At 38.3% G+C, this 26,698-nt stretch overlaps 1 protein-coding gene and 1 long non-coding RNA gene across 3 annotated transcripts; both read left to right on the top strand.

The window, feature by feature from the left end:
• Window positions 1-3,524: 3,524 nt before the first annotated feature.
• On the top strand, window positions 3,525-4,512 carry LOC145008252 (uncharacterized). The gene is made up of 2 exons (XR_013663328.1): window positions 3,525-3,824; window positions 4,095-4,512. It is a non-coding gene; the product is annotated as an uncharacterized LOC145008252 (long non-coding RNA).
• Window positions 4,513-7,690: 3,178 nt separating this feature from the next.
• LOC145011567 (uncharacterized) lies at window positions 7,691-11,584 on the top strand. Of its 2 annotated transcripts, XM_078970310.1 has the most exons (3): window positions 7,691-8,265; window positions 11,033-11,171; window positions 11,257-11,584. In XM_078970310.1, the coding sequence occupies exons 1-3, from the start codon at window positions 8,186-8,188 to the stop codon at window positions 11,491-11,493; spliced, it is 456 nt and encodes a 151-aa protein (XP_078826436.1). In that variant the 5' UTR covers window positions 7,691-8,185; the 3' UTR covers window positions 11,494-11,584. The 2 variants fall into 2 exon arrangements, 1 of the variants encoding a protein (XP_078826436.1); XR_013664155.1 differs by lacking the exons at window positions 11,033-11,171; window positions 11,257-11,584 and adding an exon at window positions 9,937-10,197.
• The last annotated feature ends 15,114 nt before the right edge of the window (window positions 11,585-26,698 follow it).

Here is a 26,698-nt window from a genome sequence, read left to right on the forward strand (position 1 = left end):
ATGAAGCGGTGGAGACGCAAGAAAGAGAAGACGACAGGTGTACATAATGAACAATATCTTTGTTTGAAGAAAAAAATAAAAAGGAAATTAAAGAAGTGGTCCAATAAGAATCAACACTTGTTCATCTGGTACTTCTTAATTAGTATATATATAACTAACAATTTTACACTAACATAGGTTTATTATCAATGTGAATAATAAATAACAAATATATACCCCAACAGCTAATACAATGATTAACATCATATTTATCAAAAATTACATAGGGCCTGCCTTGCATCGTCAAATCTGCATTTGTACAGGATCTAAGTTTCTACCAAAAGCTGCAAATTTTCATAGATTATACATGAATGTAAATGCTTTTGTGTGCATCTTTAAGTTGAGTTCATATTTGCCAACCAAAAGGATCATTGATTATTGTAACCATAAGGAACGATGAACACTAGTTGTTAGATACAAATAAGCTTCATGTTGCTATTTGACAGTATTTTGCTTTTTTGCTTTTTTCTAATTTCATACTTTGTGCAACACATTTTCGGTTCCTCTTTTTGGGTATATTTGCAAGACATTTCAAGAATAAAACAAAGACGACTTAAGTTGTTAGATACAAATTTTTATAGCTTATACATGAATGTAAATGCCCTCGCTGTCCTTATAGTTTGATTATATATATATATATATATATATATATATATATATATATATATATATATATATATATATATATATATATATATGCAATAAAATTCGAAAAAATTAACAATTAAGGCATTGTACTGTTCATTTTTTAAGTTCATTTATAGCATTGTACTATTTAAAAATCATAATTTTGATGTGTTTGGTCAGATTCTTCAAAAATGATAATTTTTAAGTTCATTAGAACTTGTACCATTGCTTTGTATATGGAAAATTAATTTATTTCCAAAAAATAACATCTTTTGAACGTATATTTTTTATTTTAAATGATAAATGGCTACAATGACTCTATTTGTTAACATTAATATTAATATTCTTTTCATGTTACCATGAGCCTTGCTATAAGTGGTGGACCTAGAGGTCAAAATGTCCACAAAGGTTTCACTTATTATAATTCTCTCACATATGAAAAAAAAATTCTTCTTATTATTATTATTATTATTCTTGTTATACCAAGATTACCCTCCACCACTTCAATTACTTTGTTTCCAGTAAATATCAAAGTTGATATGAGGTTTAACTATAAGGCGGTTTATTGGTCTAGTTACAGGGTGAGAGATAAAATTCTACAAATGGCATGCATAAAATATTAATAATAATAATAATAATAATAATAATAATAATAATAATAAACTTCCTTTTATGTTGTTTGACCAGGAAAAGAATCGAATCAACAAATAGACATGAGGTTAGGAAAACAATAGAGTGTTACCTTATCAAATATTATGATTTTTTTGAGTATATTACAAACTTGTAGCCCATGAATAGAGACCAAGAATTTGACAGGTGTTATGGAATGATGTTGAATCATAGAAGATGTTTGAAACCTCATGTAAACAGATGCCTACATTTTAAAAAATCAGTGTTATATAACAAAGCAATAGAGAGAAATCATGACATACATGCAAGAAATGTTATATATTTGAGCCAACTCATGGCAAAAACCACAGGCATTATTACCTTGCACATCGCGGGCAAAATTTATTCAGATCCAGCTGAAAACTCTCCTCCTATTCACCATTTTATCTAAAGTTTTGTGTTAAAATATTAAAAAAAGAACTCCAAGTCATATCATGATGATTGAGCACCTGAAAACATGTGATTGTGGCTGATTTCTGATTGTTATAAAAAAAAATGATCAACTTCTAGAAGCCTGGATCCCCTGGTCCCTTTTGTGTTGTAGTAAGTCTTATTTTTCTTTTGCTTCCAAACTAAAAGAAATATGATCACTTTAATCAATCTCATGATAACTATAACACAAACTGAAAGAATTAGCAATGTAATACTTGCCTACTATACCAGAAAAAACTCTATATTAAAACTATGATGATGCTTTTTTTTTGCTTCCAACCTCATAGGTCAAACAAAAGGTAAAAGAGTCACTTCAACAACAAAATGGAGGGTAAATTGATCATTTGAGACAACAAAATACAGCTGACCAACAACTAACAACACCAAACCCATAATTTTACTCATAATAGCAACTTCACCTTACCATTTATGCCCTTGTAACTAAAAAACATAATATGCATCAGGATTTTAAGTTTGAAAAAAATATGTCAAAGGAAAGCTTACCTTGATTTCTCTCTGATTGAGGCATCTATTGTCCAAAAACAGGCTGGTGTGAAAATCTACGAAATTGACACACACATAGTTAAACATACAAGTATAGTTAAATGTACACATATAGAGATCTAGATCCAAATCCACTAAATCGACATAAACACAAAATTAAACCCATACTTGCAGTTAAACAAAAATGCACAATTAGGAGGGTATATATATATATATATATATATATATATATAGAGAGAGAGAGAGAGAGAGCATGTGAACGGTAAAGAAAAAGACAATTAAACAAAAAGACACATCTAGATACTTACTTTATCCTTATGACAAACTTAACAGAAGATGGAGTTGTGAACGCTAGTGTACGTCAATCATTCATTAGAGAGGGAAGAACATCTGGGTGAGCACGTAAGGCTTAATGGGGCCAGGGATGGCTAGTGACCCTTTTCGAGGCTGTAACGACGGCGCAGATGGAAGAAGCGATTGAAGATGGTGGTTGACAGATGAGATTTTAGTGGAGTCGGCGGTCAGTGATGTGACGGGGGAGAGGGGGTGGTGGTGGTGTCGGAGAAAGAAACGGGGAACATCGGTCTGTTGTGGTGATTCGTTGTGGGCGAATTTGGAAGAAAAGACCTAGGGTTTAGAGAATATCAGGGCTAGCGTGTTTTAGTTTTTCTTTTTCTATATTCGGTACTTTGATGTTAAGCTTAAAAGGGTTGTATGGAATGTAGTTATATTTGTACCTTTTAATTTTAAAGAAACATGTAATATGCTTAATATAATAGTAAAGATAAATCCGTCTTGCATCTTGTATTTTTTTTTTATTTTCTTTCCATTTCATTTCTTTTATCTCATTAAGTTGAACTCAGAAAAGTTAATAATATTTAACTTCTTTTAATTAACCATATAATACATGTTAACTTCTTTTAATTAACCATATTTCTTTTAATTAACCAATATAATACATGATCTTACACAAAATCATATAATGTCTTTGATTTGGCAACTCTAATTGAAATAGCAAAGCAAAACAAATTCACTAGGATGTATTGCTTATTTAAAACATTTATTCTTATTAGTGTTTAAAACCGGAAAAGAAAAAACCAAAATTTAACTAAACAGGAACCAAAATGCAATAGATTACAATGTGTGATCTAAACAAACCAACAATCAATTTATATTGAATAACCTAAATTTAAATTGAACGTATTTAATTTAAATTTATACAAACAATAAACCATACTAATTTGGAAATTGAAATCGGCTTAAATTGAATAACCTAAATTTTGCATGCATTGTACAAGATTTCGATAAACCAAACTAATTTGGAAACAGTGAAGGAATTTTCTTTTAAAGTCGAATTTCAAAACCCCAAATTTAAGTGACGAATAAATCGTGAAAAACGCAAAGGAGAAAATTGAGAGGGAGAAAGCATAGAGGCTCAGATCTGTTAATAATCAAAGCAAAGAGGAACAAATCGCCATGGCTGCAAAAATCAGAGCTGCTTCAATGGTGGAAAATCCATCACCAAGCCTCCCGAAATTACCCCACCAAGATACGTAAGTCTCAAACTTTGCCTGATTTACTCAGACAACAACAAATTCTTCGTCATCGCCTGTTCTTTCACCTCAAAATTTTCATATTACCTTTCTGTAAAAACTTGAGAACAAAGCGTAATGGTTAATGATTTAATTTTAATGTAATACATGAAGTATGATTTTGATTGTTCCAATGATCGGACCCGAATCCAGATCCAAATTAAAAAACCGGTTTTGTTGTACATCTCTATGAAGAATATGATCAAAAGAGGACATGATATTACGATATAGTTTCAGGGGAAAGAGAAACATCGATATAACTCAAAGACTTCAGATCAAGCATCATTCGTAGAAAAGGGCTGTTGATAATAAGGGGCAAATCGAAGATCATGGGCTACAGAGGGGGTCAACCACCCTTAGAAACATCCCTTCCCTCTGATGCCTCGTTTCTTTGTTGTCTGAGCTGTTCTTTTTGCCCCAAACCCTAATTTTGTGCAGTTCTTTCTTCTTTTATATCAGGTGGCTTCCAGTTCTACTGTTCCCTCATTGATAAGGTTGTTGTGGTCATTGTAGGAATTATCGATTTTTTATTTTTATTTTTTTTTATTTAAGAGGCATTTGTGTTTATTTTTAATCTAGCTTGCGAAAACTGGAAATTTATGTTAGCACATGACAAAATTGTTTGAATGGTAAAGAATATAAATTTTAAGATACGTGTATTTATCTATATTACGATATTTGCTAAGAAGAATAATTTTAACATCATAAATATTAAAAACGTTACTATCAATTTTTTATAATTGTAATTTATTATTTTATTTATTCTTGTATAAAGCATAAAATGTTAATTTTATAAAGATAAGATCTAAAAAATATCTACTTTAAAAGTTATTTTTTTACCAACTAAGATAGTTTGATTCTTGTGAGCATTTATAATAGTGGAATCAGGAAATTGAATCCAAAACCAAAAAAATCAAAGTTCGAAAATCAAGATAAACTGAGACGATTCTAAATAGTTCTGTTTTTGATAGAAAGGTACACATATATGTAGGCATGTGCATAAAACAGTATAAATCGTTCTCACTGCATAATGTAGTTTTGCATTTTCATGGCATGGTTTCGGTTTGTAGTTTTTGTAAAATGCAGTTGTGGTGCGGTTTTGCATTTTCACGGTACGACTTCACATATATTTACAGGTACTTGATTCAATATTAAAAGAAAATATAAAATATTCAATCGCTAACATGTTACATAAGAGACATCGAATATTTGTTGATACTAAAAAACTAAAACATAGCATACATACCCATGATCGGCAATTTAACAACACCACATGAATATTAGCTACTCTATCATAGAAGCTATTTGTAACGTCCTAGTGAAATAATATTGTGATCTTGTGCAAAATATGCCAAATATAACAATAACTAGTAATTGAGCTTGCATTTTTGCTGCGGGTTTTTACATGTTTTTGTTGTGTATTATGAGTGATAATTGATTAAACAATCATATTTACAAATCTCAAAGTTGAAAGGTTAAAGTAACATTTAAAAAATAGAGGGGTGGAAAATACATTTCACAAAGTTTAGAAAACAAAATAGTAAAAGTGATATTTTATAAAGTTAAAAGGTGAAGAGGTGAAAGTGAAATAAAAACAAAAGTCTAAAAAACGAATGCATAAAAGTGTTGTAAAGAGAAATTTTACAAAGTTGAAAGTAGAGAGGTGAAAATGATATTTTAAAAAATAAAAGGATCCAAATTGATAGGTTGCAAGAAAAGGTGATAATTTACAAAGTTAAAGGTGGAGTGATGAAAATGATATTATAAAAAGTAAAAGGATCAAAAATATAATTTTACAATATAAATGGATTATAATTAATGATCATACAAAATTGGAGGGTTAAAGTTATAATTAAGACATTAAAGTACTTGTACACTATGCATTAGGAGATGTACTTTTAGCTAATGTACATCTCCTCAAATGTAAGAAGTTAATTTTTGTTTAAATTTTTAATATTATACTATTTAAAACATCATTCTTACAATATAAACAACATCATAATCACTTTTAAAAACACACACTCGACATTCTCAACATACATTATTAAGGATCATTCAAAGGGTCTTAATATACACCTCTTCATAATAGCGTAGTCACTTACTCAACTCTTTCATTGTACTTTATGATGAGAATATATAATGCATATGTACTCTTTCGTTGTACTTTATGATGAGAATATATAATGCATATGTTGTAAGATAGTGAAGGACTCAAGGTCACATAACGATAAAATATTTAACAAAGTTATCACGTAAGTTGTATTTTACCGTTCATGAATATTAAATATTGATAAGAATGCTTGAGTCTACGGGTAAAGGTTATGTATCTTGTAAATGCACACATGTTGATTGTTTACCGTTTAGTAAATATTGATGTGTGATTACAAGTAAACATATAATAAAAATGAGTAAATTGTAGGATTATATCAATTTGACCGACATTGTAAGATGTTAGATGTTACTTGTGTTGCAAGCACATGACAAGTGAAATATGAATTAATAGAAAGAGGCGAATTCTAGAACTATGGCAACAACGATAATGTGTCATGTGTATAAAATAGTATATGTGTATTATTAAAATGTTTAAAAACTAAATGAAAAAAATATATATAATAACCCTAATAACGTACCCAGTTGCCCTTGTCACTTGTCAAGAACTATAACGTGTGATGTGTACAAACAATTTGTATATATGTAATTTTATTGCTGTAGTAAGATTGATACGTTATCACTTAAGTAAATATGAAGGAACGAAAATAGTTATAATAACCCTAATGACATAATTAGTGACCATTTCAACAAGTTCATCATTGTAGGTTCGATAAAACAAATATTAGTTATCCAAAATGAAAAATATAAGTTTATAAAAGTTTGATGTTAGAAACATATAGTATCCTTTTAGTACATAAAAAATTAAAATGTTAATTTTTTGTTCACTAGCTCTATTTCAAGCCCAATAAACATTAGCAACTTTGAATATGATGACAAATCAAACCACAAATCATCCGTTGTGTTTTTGCTCTGGGGGATGAGGCTCCGACGAAAGAGATCTAGGTTTCTTGTGGAGAGAGTTGTTGATCTTTTGTCATTTGATCAACTAATCGGATATGAGCCCATGATTTTTCCGCCGAATAAGCTTGGTCAAACAAATCTCTCTATTGATCGTGTATATGCGATTGTGTGAAATTCGTATATGTCCTTTTTCTTCTTCTTTTTTACTAATGGTTGCTTTGGGTTGCCTGTTTTAAATAGCGTATGGGCTTACTGGTTTATATCTGCGCATTTAAGATATAAGTATGGTGGATTCAGAACCAAATCTATCTGGGGTCCAAAAAATAAAAAAATTATAAAATTCTGAAAATTTAATGTTTTTTTGGGTTTTTTAAGTAAAAAAAAAATCTTCAAAGAGGGTATTTAATGCAAAAGTGGATGCCAAAAGGAGATTTTTCGTAAAAATTAGATTTTTGGAGGGCTATTTAGTAGTAAAAATTGTAGGGCCTAGATCCGCTACTGAGTATGTATGTATAGAAAAATAAGGAAAAAAAATGAAAATTATAAAAATCAGTTAAGTCGGTGTTCGAACATGTTAAATCGAAAATCAATCATCAAATCGGTTCAACTAAAAAACCGATTTTTTAAAATATTGTTCAGAGCAGAGCGGGTTGTAACTCATTCAGGGTAAAGTAAATGTTATAGTTGTCCTCCTCCGAGCTTGTTTTTTTTCTAATTTTTTTTAATATATATATTTTAAATAAAATAAAATAAAATAATAATTTGGTAGTTTGAACTGCTACCAAAAAATAATTATTAAGGAGGGTATTAAAAAAAAAAAAAAAGAGGGGAGCTACATGAAAATTTTCAGATGAGGCGTACTGTTGTGTTTTGCTCTTGAGAATGAGGCTCCGGCGAGGTTAGGGTTTTCCGAGAAAAACCTTTTTTTCTTTTTGCCGCTTAATCCTCCGATCAAGTATGAGCCGATGATTTCGACGCCAATTCTACTACTCTCTCTTTCTCTATCTCTATATCTCAAAATATATATACATACACACACATAAACATATACATCACAAATCTTCTCAAACGTCTACAAATGATAAAAAGGATGTTTGGGATTGCTTATTCATTCCATCAAGCACCTTTTGAGTTATTGCTGTTGCTAATTATTCTTCCGATGACGAGGCGGTGACGATGAAATGTAGATTGAGCAAAATCGGAATTTGGAGACCTGATCTGTATCTTGGCTGGGCAATCCGGATGGCACATATTGTTCAGTCGAGATTTCTATTCGGAAATCGACATGCATTGCAACTGCGATTGCAGCCATGACGGATTTGGGCAAAACAAGTTCGATTACAACAGATCTGAGCCTCCGTTCTACCTCGCATCCTGTTTTCCAGTCTAGGTATTTTTTTTTTCTTTTTCAAATCCATATTTTAGCAAATGCTCCTCTTTCCGATGAACTAGATGCCAATTTCATTAATATTTAGAATACATAATCCTCAGAACTAGTGTGACTGTTGATTAAAGTGTAAAATAGATAAATTTTTCTCTTTAAAATCATAGTGACTGAACGAAATATCATGTTGCAGCCTACATTGTTGTGATATAATGTTATAAATAAATTGTTGTTACAATCCTAGAATTTTCAGCAATTATCAAACATATGTTTTCTCTACCCATTTTGTCAAATAGAAAAGTAGGTCGATATTTTGGTTTAATTTTTTTGTTTAGTTTTGTTTCATAGTTTTATTACCACAACCACAATATGTTTTCATTTGATTGTTAGAATGTTCGGCAACAAGTTTTTGGGAACTTGAAGAAGTTTTTTCTTTCCTTCTAAGAAACAATTTTCTTAAAAATTTCATTTTAAACAAATGGGCTTTTGGCAAAAGCTATTATGTTATATTACATCTTTTACCAGGTTACATCTTCTTTTGTGAATAAAAGCTCCAACTATCTCCCATGGAAGCTACTAGGCTATAATGTTGCACTTATATGCTAGTTTGCCATACATATCCTATATATCAAAGAGTAAATTACAGAAATGGTCCCTATGGTTTAACCAAAATTACAACTTTGGCTCAACTTTGCTTAGTTTTGTTACATGCTCATCCATGTGGTTTCATCTTCACAAAGCAATCAAGATGATCAAAAAAGTAAGCATAATGGTTGGATCCTTGTAGACTATGACGATAAAAAAAATTATTTGAGCAAAATGAGAATATCTTGGCTGGGCATTCCAGAGGGCATATCTATATGCAACTGTGATTGCAGCCATGGTGGGTTTAGATTACTCAATTTCCCTTGATCACAACAGATCTGAGCTTTCATCTACAAAATCTAATGTTGATCATTAGTAAAAGGCAACTGCAAGTAATAGCAATGTACTTCATTGATTTGTTTATTATCACATGCTACTTTTAATTATTTCTATTGCAACACTGTGCTTTTGGAAATTCTATCCAAATAAAGCAATGGTGGTGGTGGTGGACTGGTGGTGATGATGATGATGATGATGATGATGGTTAAGTTTACGGAAAATCTATCCAATTAAAGCAATATTAGTCATATTTTAATGGAAAAGGCGATGATGATGATAATGATGATGGGTGTATTCTAAGAAAATATGAAGAGACATTGAAGATTGATTCTTTGTATCTTGGCAAGGCAACTTCTTGATGGCAAAGTGAGAAGTAACTTTGCAACTGTGTGTTTGCAGCCATGGCAGAGTTCTTCATTTTCTTTGTCATCATTCCCTAATTACAGATCTGAGCCTAAGGATTTTCCTGTTATACTTTCTTTATTTTCTTTTCTTGAAGTGATTATCTTTATATGTTCATGGTTTTTGGGTTTTATTTTTTTTCGTGTGACCAAACAAAAATGATAAAAAGTTTCAGTTGAATGTAATTTTGGTGTTTTTTTGCTGTTTTACGTGTCTCACTTTCACAATTGGTTGGTGCGTTTCAGTTCTTTATTTTAAAAGGGTTGTGATTCTTGTGTGTGTTTTTGGTGAATGTTACTTTTGTTCAAGTTCTTATCTCTTTTTGATGAATGTGTTTTGCTTCTGTTTTAGTAATGCTGTTGAAATTTGGAAGAGTTCAGTGCCATTGCTACAAGGCTTCTTGTTTTTGCTGATCTTGCTGCCCTTGTGGTTCTCCTTAGGAACTTTGTTGTTCATTGTAATCTTGTTGCATTTTGTCTAGTTTCTTGCTTGATTATATATGTTATAATTTTTTTTTTTTCCATATTTATAGTTTTTAAATATGCAAACCAGAATCAAATATATGCCTATACAAGACAGATAAATCGTTATCTTATTGCAGGCTTATGTTAATGTTTTTTTCTTTGACTGAATGCAAAATACCATAAATCATTAAAATTAGGCTTATGCTCATTTGGTTCTTGTATTGTTTCACCATCATTAGATGAAGAACTTATTTCATCTTGGTTTCAAAAAAGAAAACCAAACGTTATATAATTGCAATAAAAAATAGTCACAAACTTGCAATTAGTAAATCAACCTAATAATGTAGATTCCATATTTTTCTAACCAATTCATTAAGGCTATATTAGGAATATATCAATTACAATTAAATTGAATGATGATTTGTTAAAATTTTAGTGGATAGGAATAATTGTAGGCATAAAAGGTAGGAGGTAATTTAATTTACCATGTAAATAAGCCTAATTAACCAATCGATTATCTGATATTATGAATGAAATATCCTTTTTTATTAAATACGGAAAACTGGTATGCCTTTATTTCACGTTAGAATGTTAAGCTTTAGCACGTATACCCATAATATATATATATATATATATATATATATATATATATATATATATATATATATATATATATATATATATGGACACAAAGTAATTTTTTTTTGGGATAATGACTTCAGAGGGTAACATACTTTTGATTTTGATCACATTTGGTCACTGAAACTTTTTTCGTGCTCTATTAACCCTTTAACTTGTTGATTTGTGCAAATTTTCCCATTCCGACTGGTTTTTGCCGGTTTCAATGAATTTATTGATCCTACGTGTCAGTTTTGATCCTAACTGGCATCTAGGGTTCTTGTTATTAAAGGAGGGGCGTTTGTTGTTCATTTATTGTGCTCTAATACCCTGTTGCCCTAATACCCGATGGCTTCCTCCTACAGCATCTCATCCTCCCTCAATCGATCAAGCAAGAAATCCACAGTGAATGATCCAAAAACTTGTGATTGTGGGTTCCCTGCACGTATTCTAACATCAACAACACCAAAGAATCCAGGGAGGCATTTCATGGTGTGCAATGAGGTAAGCAATTTCACTTAAATTTCCCCTCTTTTCTGATTCATTTATTCCAGATTTGAAATCTCACTCTGAAATTTTATTGTGGAAGGGTAAATGCAAATATTGGAAATGGTTGGATGTAGAACTTGTACAGATGCCTCTGATGGAAGTGGTGGAGGGAATGAAAGCTGAATTAGTAGCATTGAAGACCGAAGTAGAGAAGGTGAAGGAAGACATGGAACAGATGAAGAAGGAAAAGTACTCTGATGCCATTGCAATGAAGGAGAAAATATATAAGTTTACCATTGGATTTCTTTTTCTGATCATCGTGTATATGATGAAATGAAGTCACATGATGTATTGAAAGATGTTGTTTGAATAGAATAGAGTTGTTATCTTAACTTCTTGTTGGAATGGAATGAAGTAACATTGATTGTAATGGAAAATTTAATTATAAAGAAACATACATATTAACTTTGATTGGAATGGAATCACAAAGAATGGAATGAAGTAACTTTGACTGGAATGGAATCACCAAGAAATATTTTTGACTGGAATGGAATCATAAGGAAGCATACATATAACAATGAATACATATTTGATTTTGACTGGAATAGAATCACAAAGTAACATGCATATAAAGAATTAGTTTTGACTGGAATGGAATCACAAAGTAGCATGCATATAAAGAATTAGTTTTGACTGGAATGGAATCACAAAGTAGCATACATATAACAAATACATATAATAAAAAAAGTAAGTGAATGTGGTGGTTGGATTCATTGTAATACGCCATTAATATTCTACAGTTATATAAGTTTTTGTCTGCATACACAAAAGTAGTTTCTAGGTAACACAAAAGATTCCTACATAGACAAAAGAAGGGCCACCATGTGCCCATACACCTACTTGATAGTACCATAGAAAAGCATAATAAAAAGACTACTACTTTGTCTTTACATCACAACTGCCTTACAAAAGATATTCCTACCCACCCACTATTATCCCCTAAATTAATCAATAACTGAAGGGTTATCTGCATTGCTCCCAACCCCAGGTATCTGCCTCCTTAATGCTTGTTTGATAATCCGTTCAGAATATTTCCTCCTTCCACTTCTACTAACTGGGACCCTTCTTCTTGGCATGGGGGCTGCAGGTGGTGGTGGTCCTTCATTGCCCCTGGATAAACTTGGGTCTGCTCCACTGCCCCTGGATGAACTTGGTACTGCAAACAAAAATTAAAATGTCAATTCTTTGTTCAAATGATGTAATTTTTTTAAAAATATTCACCTGATGTATTGCTTTGTTGGTTAGATGGACACTTTTTCTTGTTGTGACCTAGTTCCTTACATATACCACACTTTATTATGCTACCCCTTCTTGAGACAGTTTGTCTACTTGATCCACTCAACTCTCGTTCAATTGCATCCCTCTTCCTTTTCACAGATGGCCTACCAGGTAATCTTTTTCTTTTGGGAGGCAAAGGCTTATGGTATGGAACATCTGGCCACATTTCACTACTATTGAGAGGATTAATGCTATATTTGTAGCATTTTAGGTAAGCCTTAGTAGTGTATGATTGGGACACATATGCCTCAACATCATGATTTAAGTAAGATATTGCTGCCACTCCATGTAAGCATGGTATCCCTGTAAGTTGCCATATTCTACAGGCACACTTCTTTGCAATTAGATCCACTCCATATGCAACATCAGTGAATCTAACCTCATACTTTTGATAACCACAAGGAGTAACTCCCCACAATCTGTTTAAGCATATTAACATCAGTGAATCAATAACACATCCTCATAATTAACATAAGCATATTAAAGTAAAATAATTACCTCTGTTTAACCTTCAGATGTTCTATACGCTTCCTAATAGTTGGACATATAAGCAAATCCCATTCCATTCCTTCAACTCTTTGAGTGTATATCCTTTCCATCACAAATAACCTAATCTCCTCCAGCATAGTGATTATAGGTCTCCTTCTAGCATGCCTAATAGCAGAATTGAAACTCTCACTGACCCCATTCTCCACTGCATCACAGTCTCTTCCTTCTTGAAAGAATGCCTTAGACCAGGTAGTAGGATCTCTGTCTATAAGGTAATCATAAGCATGAGTATCAATAGATTTGATGTTCTCCATTACACCTTTGAACTTCTCCACAGTACTAGCCCTTACAGCCCTCCAAAATAACTTTATGTATTGTTGACCAGTAAACCTTTTATTAAAATTGGCCAGAATGTGTCTAGCACATTGTCTATGTTCAGCTTCTGGACATTTTTCCTTAACTGCTTGTAATAACCCCTACAAATCACAACATCATTATGAGTGAAAAAGCATAAAAATGACCTAGTACTAACCTTGTGTCCATCAGAAAGAAGGGTAATGCCTGCACCAAGACCACCATTAATGTCATCCATAAGCAAATCTATGAACCACTTCCATGTTTCTTTATTCTCAACACATACCACAGCCCATGCTAAAGGGTAGATGTGGTTGTTTGCATCTCTCCCAACAGCTGAAATAACTTCTCCTCTAACTATACCCTTTAAAAAGCAACCATCAAGCCCAATTACTGGTCTGCACCCTTCTAACCAACCATCCCTTACAGCTTTGAAACACACATAAAACTTAGAAAACAAAGTTGTGGAATCTGGCATGATGTCTACATCCAATCTCACAGTAGACCCAGGATTTGACCTGATAATTTCCTCACCGTATGACCACAATCTCCCATAATTTTCAATTAAACTTCCTTCAATCTCTTGTAATGCAAATTTCTTTGCATTTCTGCATTACCCCACACTCACATTTATGTTGAATGTTGTTGACACTTTAGCTTTCATCTTCCTTGCACTCATTTTTGGGTTCTCTATAATTTGACTCATAAAATGTTTCCCTATCCATCTATAAGTTACAATTGACCCAAACTTAAACACCCTACAACAATTATGTTCATTCACTAGAGATTTGATCTGAAAAGTCTTTTCTTTACCCATCCAGGAGGCCCATAGTCTGAAAGGGCAAGATGGTGACTTATTCTTTTTGCAACATTTCACTAACAATCTATCAGAGTCATTTTTTTCAAACCATAGATCATACCCATTAGCAATTGCATAATTGCTTAACATATGTTTAAGCTCAGTAGGGTTACAAAATCGCATACCTATAATTGGTTTCATCTGATCCCATGGCTGTCTCTCATCATACACAGGGTACTGGGGTGGCACGTATTCATCATCTTGATCTTCACTCTCTATAGGTTCACAAAGGATGTTTAAAAATCTATCACGTGCAGTTTTGTTTGCTGGAAATGGATAGGTAGCATCATCTTCTTCATGATCAACAGTGAAACGACCCAAAAATACGACCCGAAAATTTTTGTTTTTAATACCATCAAAACTATAATTAGAGTATCATATAAATAAACCATGCGTGATATGTCCCAAAATATAATAAAGTACTGTGCGGAACTGTAACATACTATATCGAAAACAACAACTAAATCAAATCCAGACTAAAGCTGAAACGGTGGTGTGTGCGAGGCCGTCACCCAGAGCTCTTCCCTTTGCTTGCGGAAGTACCTGAAACCAAAACTGAAACTGTAAGCACGAAGCTTAGTGAGCTCCCCCAACTTACCACATACCATACAACAACATATAAACACATATTGGGCCTTGCCCACTGCATCGGGCCGGGGCCCGGAAACTGCATCGGACCGAAGTCCGGAACTGACTGGGACCTTGTCCCCTGTATCGGACCAAAGTCCGGAACTAACTGCATCGGACCGAAGTCCGGAACTAACTGCATCGGACCGGAGTCCGGAACTGACTGCATCGGACCGAAATCCGGAACTAACTGCATCGGACCGGAGTCCGGAACTGACTGCATCGGACCAAAGTCCGGAACTGACTGGGACCGTGTCCCCTGCATCGGACCGAAGCCCGGAACCGACTGAGCATAACATAGCGTATCATAACAAACATACTGCATACTGTATCGGGCCGCAGCCCGGAACATAAAACACATAACACATAGCACATGAATTATGTCTGAACCACGAAGGCATCAAACATACTAACTACTACATCGGACCGAAGTCCGGAAAATACTACTAACTGGACGGGCCGGCATTGTGGCCTTAGACCCGCCCCTACGGGAAGGAAAACTCACCTCGTAAGCTAGCGGATGAGTGTGTGGCTCGGAAAGCTAACGGCTGCTGCTCCTGAATCTCCTCGGCTACAAATCCATAAACACACTCAATCAATCACTAACACTACACTCAGGGTAAAATGACTCTTTTACCCTTGGTCAAAGTTGACTTACTCAGGACTGACTCGCCGAGTCGGGACACTCGACTCGCCGAGTCCTAGACTCTCCGCTCAACTCTTACACGCTGATACTCGTCGAGTGTGGCATCGACTCGACGGGTACCCTCTGGATCCAAGAACTCAGATGATCTTCATCCGACTCGCCGAGTCAGATGAACAGACTCGACGAGTTGTTCTTGATCCCCCAAGAAGATTGCCTTGGACTCGCCGAGTTGTATGAACAACTCGCCGAGTCCCTCCATCACTGAGTCTACTCTCAACTCGCTGAGTCCACTCCCTAACTCACCTCGTCCACTCGACACTGACGAAACTGAAGAACTCGGGACTCGCGACCTGACTCGTCGAGTCGTTCATCCGACTCACCGAGTCGCTGCCATGCAACATATTTTTACTCGATTTCTCTTGAATCCAACACATGCAAATGATAGATCTAGGTCCATTAAGCTGTTTTACCACGTAAAGTTTCCAACTTTACGTGCACAACCACATGAATGAGGGAAAATAAGACTAAAGTATGCACAATAAGGGTAGATCCATGGCTAATAAGCAATGTAACTCCAAAAAGGCAGTGGATCTGGGCTCTACAACACCCCAACACTCAGATCCAAAGGTATTTCGACTTATTAACACATTCATGCAAACATAAAGCTTGGAACAACATCAAATAGCCCTTAAAATAGCTCTAATGGAAGTTTAAGCATGAAACCAGAAGAGAACTCCGAAAATACCTCAATAAGTTCACACTTGACCTTGGATCTTGGCACTAGAACTCGTTTCCTTGCTTCCTTCTTCTTCTCCTTCTTCACCCCTTCACAAAATGGAACAAGATCACTTATAAGCTCACAAATAGAAGGTTTAGGGTTTCTCACGGTGCTCTCAGGGGAAAAGTGACGAGATGGAGGCTATAATGGGGTTTAAATAGTGAGCAAACTCGGGGATTTAGGGTTTCACCCAGACGGACGGACTCGCCGAGTCCAGGATATGGACTCGCCGAGTCGCCGGCTCCCGCGTGCACAAGATGCGCGACCCGACTCGGCGAGTCAGGCTAGAACTCACCGAGTCCCTCTTGAAAACTTAGCCCAAAATCAAATTAATTAACATACCGGAAACGGATCGTTACAATTCTCCCCCACTTGACTCAGACTTCGTCCTCGAAGTCTGCTACGGCTGGATCTGCGAATAACTCCGGGTAGTGCGTTCTCATTTCTTCTTCAGCCTCCCATGTCCATTCAGACCCCTTCCGGTGCTGCCACTGCACCTTTACCAGCTGAATTACCTTGTTCCTCAAGGTCTTGGTCTTCCGTTCCAAAATTGCTATCGGCTTCTCGATATAATTCAAGCCGCTATCAACCTGGATGTCCTCCAAGGGAACGACTGCTGTCTCGTCCACTAAACACTTCCTCAACTGCGACACGTGGAAGGTGTTGTGTAACAAACTGAGCTCCTCAAGAAGATCTAACCGGTAAGCAACCCGACCCACCCGGGCCAAAACCCTGAAAGGACCAATAAATCTGGGACCCAATTTGCCCCTCTTCCGGAACCTGATGACACCTTTCCAAGGCGAGACTTTCAGAAGAACCATGTCTCCCACCTGGAACTCCAAGTCTGAACGCCTCTTGTCGGCGTAGCTCTTCTGCCGACTCTACGCAGTCTGCAGTCTACTACGGACCTGCTGGATCAGTTCCGTCGTCTCGAGCACCACTTCGGTGCCCCCCATGACCCGCTGACCGACCTCGCCCCAACAAATCGGGGTCCTGCACTTCCTGCCGTATAACATCTCAAAAGGAGGTCGATCAATGCTCGCGTGATAGCTGTTGTTATACGAGAATTCCGCTAAGGGAAGATACGTATCCCAACTGCCCCAAAATCTAGAACACATGCCCTAAGCATGTCCTCGAGAGTCTGAATCGTCCTCTCGCTCTGCCCGTCAGTCTGAGGATGAAAAACGGTGCTGAAATGGAGACGAGTACCCATCTCGTCGTGAAACCGCTTCCAGAATCTGGACATGAAGCGAACATCTCGGTCTGACACTACCGATACCGGCACTCCATGACGTGCCACAATCTCTCGCACATAGATATCGGCTAACCTTTCCGCCGATATACTCTCCTGGATCGGAATAAAATGGGCACTCTTCGTCAACCGATCCACCACTACCCATATCGAATCTACTCCACGTGCGGTCCTGGGAAGTTTGGTGATAAAATCCATGGTGATATCCTCCCATTTCCACACGGGAATATCCAACGGCTGCATCTTGCCGTGAGGTCTCTGATGCTCCGCCTTGACCTTCCGGCAGGTCAAGCACCTCTCAACGTACCAAGCGACGTCCCGCTTCATGCAGGGCCACCAATAATCAAGTCGAAGATCTCGATACATCTTCGTCGCCCCTGGATGGATAGAAAATCGAGACTTATGAGCCTCGTCCATCAATACCTGTCGTACCCCACCCCAGTACGGTACCCACACCCTACCATGAAGCGTCATCAAACCCCGACTGTCGTAATTGAACGAAGCTACTCGGCCCACTATCCTCTCGCACTTCTGTCTCTCCTCCTTGAGACCCTCCATCTGAGCCTCCTTGATCCGCTCCAACAAAGGAGTGATCACCGTCATCGTCATACACAAATCCCTGATAGGGGCCGCCGACACCTTACGGCTCAGGGCATCGGCCACCACGTTGGCCTTCCCTGGGTGATACAGGATCTCACAGTCATAGTCCTTCAGCACGTCCAACCATCTCCTCTGTCTCATGTTCAAACTCGGCTGATCCATAAGGTATCGTAAACTCTTGTGGTCCGTGTAGATAGTACAGCGGACCCCATAAAGGTAATGCCTCCAAATCTTGAGGGCAAAAACAACTGCCCCCAGCTCCAAGTCGTGGGTAGGATAATTAGCCTCGTGAGGCTTCAACTGTCTCGAGGCATAGGACACCACATGGCCTCGCTGCATCAACACTGCTCCCATACCTGTGATCGAAGCATCACAATAGACCACGAAATCCTCAACACCCTCTGGCAAGGTAAGGATCGGAGCCTCGCACAATCTCTGCCTGAGAGTCTCGAACGCCGCCTGCTGCTCAGGCCCCCAACGAAAAACTACCGACTTCTTGGTTAGTCGGGTGAGCGGCACTGCTATCTTGGAGAAATCCTGAATAAATCTCCGATAATACCCTGCCAATCCTAGGAAGCTCCGAATCTCAGATGGAGACCTCGGGACCTCCCACTGCATCACGGCCTCAATCTTGGCCGGGTCAACCAAAATACCCTTCTGATTAACGAGATGCCCAAGAAACTGCACCTCGCGTAACCAGAACTCGCACTTGGAGAACTTAGCGAACAGTCTCTCCCTCCTCAAAGTCTCCAACACCTCCCGCAGGTGCTCCTCGTGCTGCCCCTGCGTCTTGGAATACACCAAGATGTCATCAATGAACACTATCACTGACCGATCCAGCATCGGTCTGCACACGCGGTTCATGAGATCCATGAACGCGGCTGGGGCATTGGTGAGCCCAAATGGCATCACCACAAACTCATAATGACCATACCGGGTCCTGAAAGCAATCTTCTGTACATCCTCATCCCTGACCCTCATCTGGTGGTAACCGGAGCGTAGGTCGATCTTGGAGAACCAAGACGCTCCCTGGAGCTGATCAAACAAGTCATCTATCCTCGGAAGTGGGTAACGGTTCTTCACCATTACCTTGTTCAACTCCCGGTAATCAATACACATCCGATGCGACCCGTCTTTCTTCCTCACAAATAAAATCGGCGATCCCCAAGGCGAACTGCTCGGCCGAATGAAACCCTTGTCTAACAGCTCCTGAAGCTGTGTAGACAACTCCTGCATCTCAGGGGGAGCAAGTCGATATGGTGCTTTGGCTATCGGAGCCGCACCAGGAACCAGATCGATCCTGAACTCAACCTGCCTCTCAGGAGGTATCCCTGGCAATTCCTCGGGAAACACGTCCGGGTAATCTCGAACAATAGGAACATCATCGATCGTCGTCTTGCCCTCATCCCGGGCATCCAAGACGTAGGCTACATAACCGGCGCAACCCTGCTGAACGTAGCGCCTCGCCCTAGCGGCAGAGCAGAAGGTCAATCCTCGCTGGGGCCTCTCGCCCTGGATCACTATCTCTCCCCCACTGGGAGTGCGAACCCTCACTAGCTGAAGCTCACAATCAATCACCGCCCCATTGGGGCTTAGCCAATCTATACCCACAATAACTTTATTCCCGCGCAGGGGAATCGGAACCAAATCCACTGAAAACTGCTCCTCAAATATCTGAAGGGAACACCCTCTATATACTCTGTCGACCCTCACGGTCCTATCGTCTGCTATCTCAACCTCTAATGGACAATCCAGCTCCCCCGGAGCTCCGCTAAATCTCTTGCTAAGCGCAAGCAATACAAATGATCGGGTGGCCCCCGAATCGAACAATACCAAAGCAGGGATGTCGTTCACCGAGAACGACCCTAAATAAGACGTATCATCAAATAATATTCAAATGATATATTAATAATTAAAAGATGAAAGAAATATACACACCCGTCACCACATCAGGAGTCGCTCGCGCCTCCTCTGCTGTCATCTGAAATGCCCTGCTCTTCGCCACCGGCGCATCAGCTCGACCCTGCCGTCCATCCGTGATCCTCAAGGTGGCAGGGGCGGGTGCAAGCACCTTCCCTGCTGCAGCTAAACTGGGACACTGGGACCTTTTGTGTCCCCTCTGATTGCACTGAAAGCAAATCAGATCCGATGCTGTAACCGTAGTGGCAGGGGCCGTACAATCCCTACTCATATGCCCGGTCTGACCGCACTTGTAGCAGCCGGAACTCCCTGCCTTGCACGCCCCCTCGTGCAACCTCCCACACTTGCCACACCGACCGTGGCTCTGCTGACCCTTGGACCTATGATCTGAAACCTTGGGCTTTTTGCCCACACTGCCTGCACCCGAAACCGCCTCCGGTTTCCTCTTCCTCTCCATCTCGAGATCAATCTCCCTCTCTCTGGCTCTAGCAATCATGTCGTCCAGTGTTTTGCAACTGGACCGGCTCACAAACATACGAATGTCGCTCCGCAACATCTCGTGATAACGGGCCTTCTTCATCTCCTCATCTGCTGCATACTGTGGAACAAGAAGGGCCCTCTCCCTGAACTTGGCGGTGATCTCCGCCACTGTCTCGGTAGTCTGGGTAAGATCCTGGAACTCCCTGGCTAACTGTTGCACCTCAATGACCGGTGCAAACTCCGCTCTGAACCTGGTAGAGAAATCAGCCCAGGTCATGGCATCCAATGCCGCATCATCCCCGATGGCATGTCCTACCTCCTCCCACCAGTCACGTGCCCTGTCCTTCAGGAGACAGGACGCCAATCTGACCTTGTCCCCCTCGGGACATCTGCTAGTGCGGAATGCGTTGGCCACATCCGCCAACCACCTGGTACTCGCTATGGGGTCCCGTGCCCCGTGATAGTCAGGAGCCCCGCATGCCCTGAACTCCCGGAAAGTGAGTGTGCGCGACCCCATCACGGCCGCCATCTCAGTACGGAAAGTACTCAGTCTCTCATCCATCATCTCCAAAATGCCCTCCTTGATCGAACCGAAGATCACAGGAGTCTGCTCAAGTATGATGCGAGTAATCTCAGAAGAAAGGAACTCTCTGGTCTGCTCATCCATCTGTCCGACCTCCGGGTCGGATCCCGATCCTGATCCCCCTCCGGCATCTGAACTGCCGGCTGCTGGCCTCGGACGCAAAACTACCATTCTGAAACATATCATAACAACATCAGAACACTGAAATGTTTTAAGGGATCATGATACGACTACTAGCTTCCTGGTCTAATCTTGGCCTTCCTTGATTCGAGTACGGATCCTCTGCTTCCAGTAGTATGGGCCCCTACTACCTTCCACATCTATCCGTACTTTCCTCAAGAACTGCGTCGATTCCCCCAAGTCACTTCTACCGCTGCTATTCTCTGCTATTCTCATCCTAGGCTTGCCCTAGAGAAAACTCGAACTCAGTACGACTGGTCCTCAGCTGCTGTAGGTCTCCTCGCACTGCCAGTTAGCCATCACCTGAACACCATCACATGTGATGAGGATCGGATAATCCTTCAAGTAAAGGATCCGTCCCTACAACGGTTGGACTCAAACAAGAGCTGCGCAGTAGGGCCAGTCCCAGCACTCTGGGATTATTCAAACCTGATTACATGTGGTGTAACGTGTCCACCTAATGGCTAACTCCCATTACTCGGAACCCCACTAAGCACAAAGCAAGCAACATTCGGACAAGGGAAACAGACTCACGCAAACTATTCTTATAACAAGAAACTATACTAGCATAGGATGCTAAGCTCATACTATCAGGCATAACCTAAACAGGCTATCCTACTGCTGTCTACTCAATTCTAGCATGCAATATTCATAGAGCTGTAACACATAAGCAGGCACATAAGGCATTCTCCTACACCCTCAGTCCTATTCTAGCATGTTGTTCTACTAAAACTGAAATTGAACAAATAACTTGTATGGATAATTTGGGAGTACTTACTTGAGCTCGGTTGACCGCATGCACACACCTCTATCTTAAAACAATTCTTTTCCTTCTAAGTGTTTTCAAATTCTTTTGTAAAAACATTTTATTAAAAATCTTTTATTTCCCCTTAGTTTGAGTTCAGATACACCCAAGAGTGTATCCGAATCCCTCAAACCAGGGCTCTGATACCAACTTGAAACGACCCAAAAATACGACCCGAAAATTTTTGTTTTTAATACCATCAAAACTATAATTAGAGTATCATATAAATAAACCATGCGTGATATGTCCCAAAATATAATAAAGTACTGTGCGGAACTGTAACATACTATATCGAAAACAACAACTAAATCAAATCCAGACTAAAGCTGAAACGGTGGTGTGTGCGAGGCCGTCACCCAGAGCTCTTCCCTTTGCTTGCGGAAGTACCTGAAACCAAAACTGAAACTGTAAGCACGAAGCTTAGTGAGCTCCCCCAACTTACCACATACCATACAACAACATATAAACACATATTGGGCCTTGCCCACTGCATCGGGCCGGGGCCCGGAAACTGCATCGGACCGAAGTCCGGAACTGACTGGGACCTTGTCCCCTGTATCGGACCAAAGTTCGGAACTAACTGCATCGGACCGAAGTCCGGAACTGACTGCATCGGACCGAAATCCGGAACTAACTGCATCGGACCGGAGTCCGGAACTGACTGCATCGGACCAAAGTCCGGAACTGACTGGGACCGTGTCCCCTGCATCGGACCGAAGCCCGGAACTGACTGAGCATAGCATAGCGTATCATAACAAACATACTGCATACTGTATCGGGCCGCAGCCCGGAACATAAAACACATAACACATAGCACATGAATTATGTCTGAACCACGAAGGCATCAAACATACTAACTACTACATCGTACCGAAGTCCGGAAAATACTACTAACTGGACGGTCCGGCATTGTGGCCTTAGACCCGCCCCTACGGGAAGGAAAACTCACCTCGTAAGCTAGCGGATGAGTGTGTGGCTCGGAAAGCTAACGGCTGCTGCTCCTGAATCTCCTCGGCTACAAATCCATAAACACACTCAATCAATCACTAACACTACACTCAGGGTAAAATGACTCTTTTACCCTTGGTCAAAGTTGACTTACTCAGGACTGACTCGCCGAGTCGGGACACTCGACTCGCCGAGTCCTAGACTCTCCGCTCAACTCTTACACGCTGATACTCGTCGAGTGTGGCATCGACTCGACGGGTACCCTCTGGATCCAAGAACTCAGATGATCTTCATCCGACTCGCCGAGTCAGATGAACAGACTCGACGAGTTGTTCTTGATCCCCCAAGAAGATTGCCTTGGACTCGTCGAGTTGTATGAACAACTCGCCGAGTCCCTCCATCACTGAGTCTACTCTCAACTCGCTGAGTCCACTCCCTAACTCACCTCGTCCACTCGACACTGACGAAACTGAAGAACTCGGGACTCGCGACCTGACTCGTCGAGTCGTTCATCCGACTCACCGAGTCGCTGCCATGCAACATATTTTTACTCGATTTCTCTTGAATCCAACACATGCAAATGATAGATCTAGGTCCATTAAGCTGTTTTACCACGTAAAGTTTCCAACTTTACGTGCACAACCACATGAATGAGGGAAAATAAGACTAAAGTATGCACAATAAGGGTAGATCCATGGCTAATAAGCAATGTAACTCCAAAAAGGCAGTGGATCTGGGCTCTACAACACCCCAACACTCAGATCCAAAGGTATTTCGACTTATTAACACATTCATGCAAACATAAAGCTTGGAACAACATCAAATAGCCCTTAAAATAGCTCTAATGGAAGTTTAAGCATGAAACCAGAAGAGAACTCCGAAAATACCTCAATAAGTTCACACTTGACCTTGGATCTTGGCACTAGAACTCGTTTCCTTGCTTCCTTCTTCTTCTCCTTCTTCACCCCTTCACAAAATGGAACAAGATCACTTATAAACTCACAAATGGAAGGTTTAGGGTTTCTCACGGTGCTCTCAGGGGAAAAGTGACGAGATGGAGGCTATAATGGGGTTTAAATAGTGAGCAAACTCGGGGATTTAGGGTTTCACCCAGACGGACGGACTCGCCGAGTCCAGGATATGGACTCGCCGAGTCGCCGGCTCCCGCGTGCACAAGATGCGCGACCCGACTCGGCGAGTCAGGCTAGAACTCACCGAGTCCCTCTTGAAAACTTAGCCCAAAATCAAATTAATTAACATACCGGAAACGGGTCGTTACAAACAGAATATGAATCTTGAATAACTGAATCCTCATCTTCATCTAAGTCTTCGTTTTCACTTTCACTTTCCTCAGCCTCAATCCAGTCGAAGATAGGTTCATTATGGTGATCCACATATACATTCATTCTCTTGTCATTAGCATACGCCAAATCCAAAAATTCCTATGTAATCACCGTTGTTCACCAGTGTATGAATTCCAACACCTAAAGACTCTTGTGGAAGGCAGAAATAGATGTCTTTGCTTCTCGATTTGGTGAGCTTGTGAAGGAATTCCATGAATTGCTCATACCCAAACCCACTGAAGTCAACATCTCGCACTGATGCTCTGTTGGGATCAAAGTAAACTAAGGGATTGGGTGCAAACTGACCATTATAGTGGAAATCCACTACAATGAAGTTCTGATCAGTAGGATTTGGAGATGATGCCATAGAACGGTTGAAGGAGATGAATGATCGATGGAGAATTTTGTGACCTAGTCGAGTTTAAGGACCAAATGAGACTTCGGGGTGTGGTTTAATGAGATAGAGACGAAAAATCGGGCCCTACATGCCACCTCTTTCGCCACGTAAGATAAAAAAATACACGTAGGATCAATAAACCGTTTGAAACCGGCTAAACCCGGTCGGAAGGGGAAAATTTGCACAAATCAACAAGTTAAAGGGTTAATAGAGCACGAAAAAAAGTTCAGTGACCAAATGTGATCAAAATCAAAAGTATGTTACCCTCTGAAGTCATTATCCCTTTTTTTTTTGGTTCAAAAATTAGGAAACAACCACTAATTTGTTAAAGCAGTCTTATTTTTTTTTATATCACCTTAAGGCTAATAGGAGTGGAAGCGCTAGCGAAGGGGCTCATTATTGCTAGGAAGAAAACCACCGTGACTTGCCAAGATTGCTTGCATGAGATTGGTTGCTACGACCGGATCCTGATTGGTTGTGTTTATTTTTATTTTTCTTTTATGTTTTTTTCAAAACAAAGCTTATTAAACTCTTCACATACCATTTCTCATATTTTTCTACGTATACATGCCAAGTTTAATAGACTTTGTTTTGAAAAAAAAACTTGTTTGTTATGAGTGCTATCACTTCTTCCAACTTAATATAAAATGAATTTTCATAATTCGAAATGAACCCTTCGCATATACATTTATTTATTAGTTTTTTTAAATAACTTCTTAATATTTTTTTTTATTTTAATCATAGATTTTGCTTTATAATAGAAAGGTCTATTTTTGTGTTAAATAGTCTATGAAGATTCGTACAACAAAATAATTTCATACAAAATGTTTTTTTTTAACAAAAAATCATGATTTCTCTCTCTCTCTCTCTCTATATATATATATATATATATATATATATATATATATATATATATATATATATATATATATATATATATATATATATCCTAAGTAACATCATTATGGACATTTTATTAGAGCAAACATTAATCCACGACTTCATTTAGCAAAATAATATTTTATTTTGTTGTAAAATGGTCTTTGAAATTTTGTAACACAAAAAAAAAAGGTTCAGAAATAGTTTTTTCATTTTTTCACAAAGAATAATGAATTTCATAAAAATTTGAACATTTTCATAATATAATTTCTCAGCAAATAAATTACCCCAAGTCAAACTTACGAATTTTCACCCACAAACCTTGCTTTAATAACGTAAATCTCTATTGTGCTATGGAGATACTTTTTGAACTTCATCACAAAAAAGTCCCTGAAAATACCCTTTTAACTTAAAGGGTTTTATGAAAATTTCTTTATTTTGGAAACTTTGTATTACTGTCTTAAATGTTTTATAACAATTTTTTTTTATTATTTTAGGAAAAGTTACATAATTTGTTATTTCCAGTTTTTTTTTTTTTTTTTTTTTGGTAAATTTGGACAAAATGTTAAATAATAAAAACTTTTCTATTAAACAAAGTTTTTAGTACTTTATAAAAAAGTTTTCCAAATTAATAAGACTTTTCTGTATAGAACCTAACAGAAGAATCATTATTTTTATAAAAATGTAATAGAGTTTTGAGATTCTAACTTATATATATCATTATTTTCATACGTTTCTCAAAAAAATTACCTAAAAAGCAAATAAATACTACACCATAAAGATAAATCCGGTCATATTTTTTTGAAATATATTGGATGTAAAAAATAATCTTTATTATTCCCGTAAGACATTGTTATTGGACCCTATATGCAAGTTTTAAAAACCGATTTGAAATGACCGGTCGAACCGGTTGGATAGGAAAATTGAAAAAAATTGGATAGGAAAATTGAAAAAAATGAACGGTTCAACTAACATCAGTTTTATGTTTATTTCTAAATAGAAATCAACTGGTCGGTTTTTATAAAATCCGGTTGAACCGGTTGAATTAAATAAAACACATGGAA

Source organism: Lactuca saligna, chromosome 8, assembly GCF_052625555.1.
Source record: "Lactuca saligna cultivar CGN05327 chromosome 8, ASM5262555v1, whole genome shotgun sequence".
NCBI lineage: Eukaryota > Viridiplantae > Streptophyta > Magnoliopsida > Asterales > Asteraceae > Lactuca > Lactuca saligna.

Bases quoted from the DNA above. Each gene is read 5' to 3' on its own strand.
- LOC145011567 (XM_078970310.1), top strand. From the start codon at position 8,186: ATGACGGATTTGGGCAAAACAAGTTCGATTACAACAGATCTGAGCCTC. The intron at 8,266-11,032 runs GTATTTTTTTTT...TTCCTCCTACAG, and splicing joins CATCCTGTTTTCCAGTCTAG to CATCTCATCCTCCCTCAATC. The intron at 11,172-11,256 runs GTAAGCAATTTC...TTATTGTGGAAG, and splicing joins ATTTCATGGTGTGCAATGAG to GGTAAATGCAAATATTGGAA.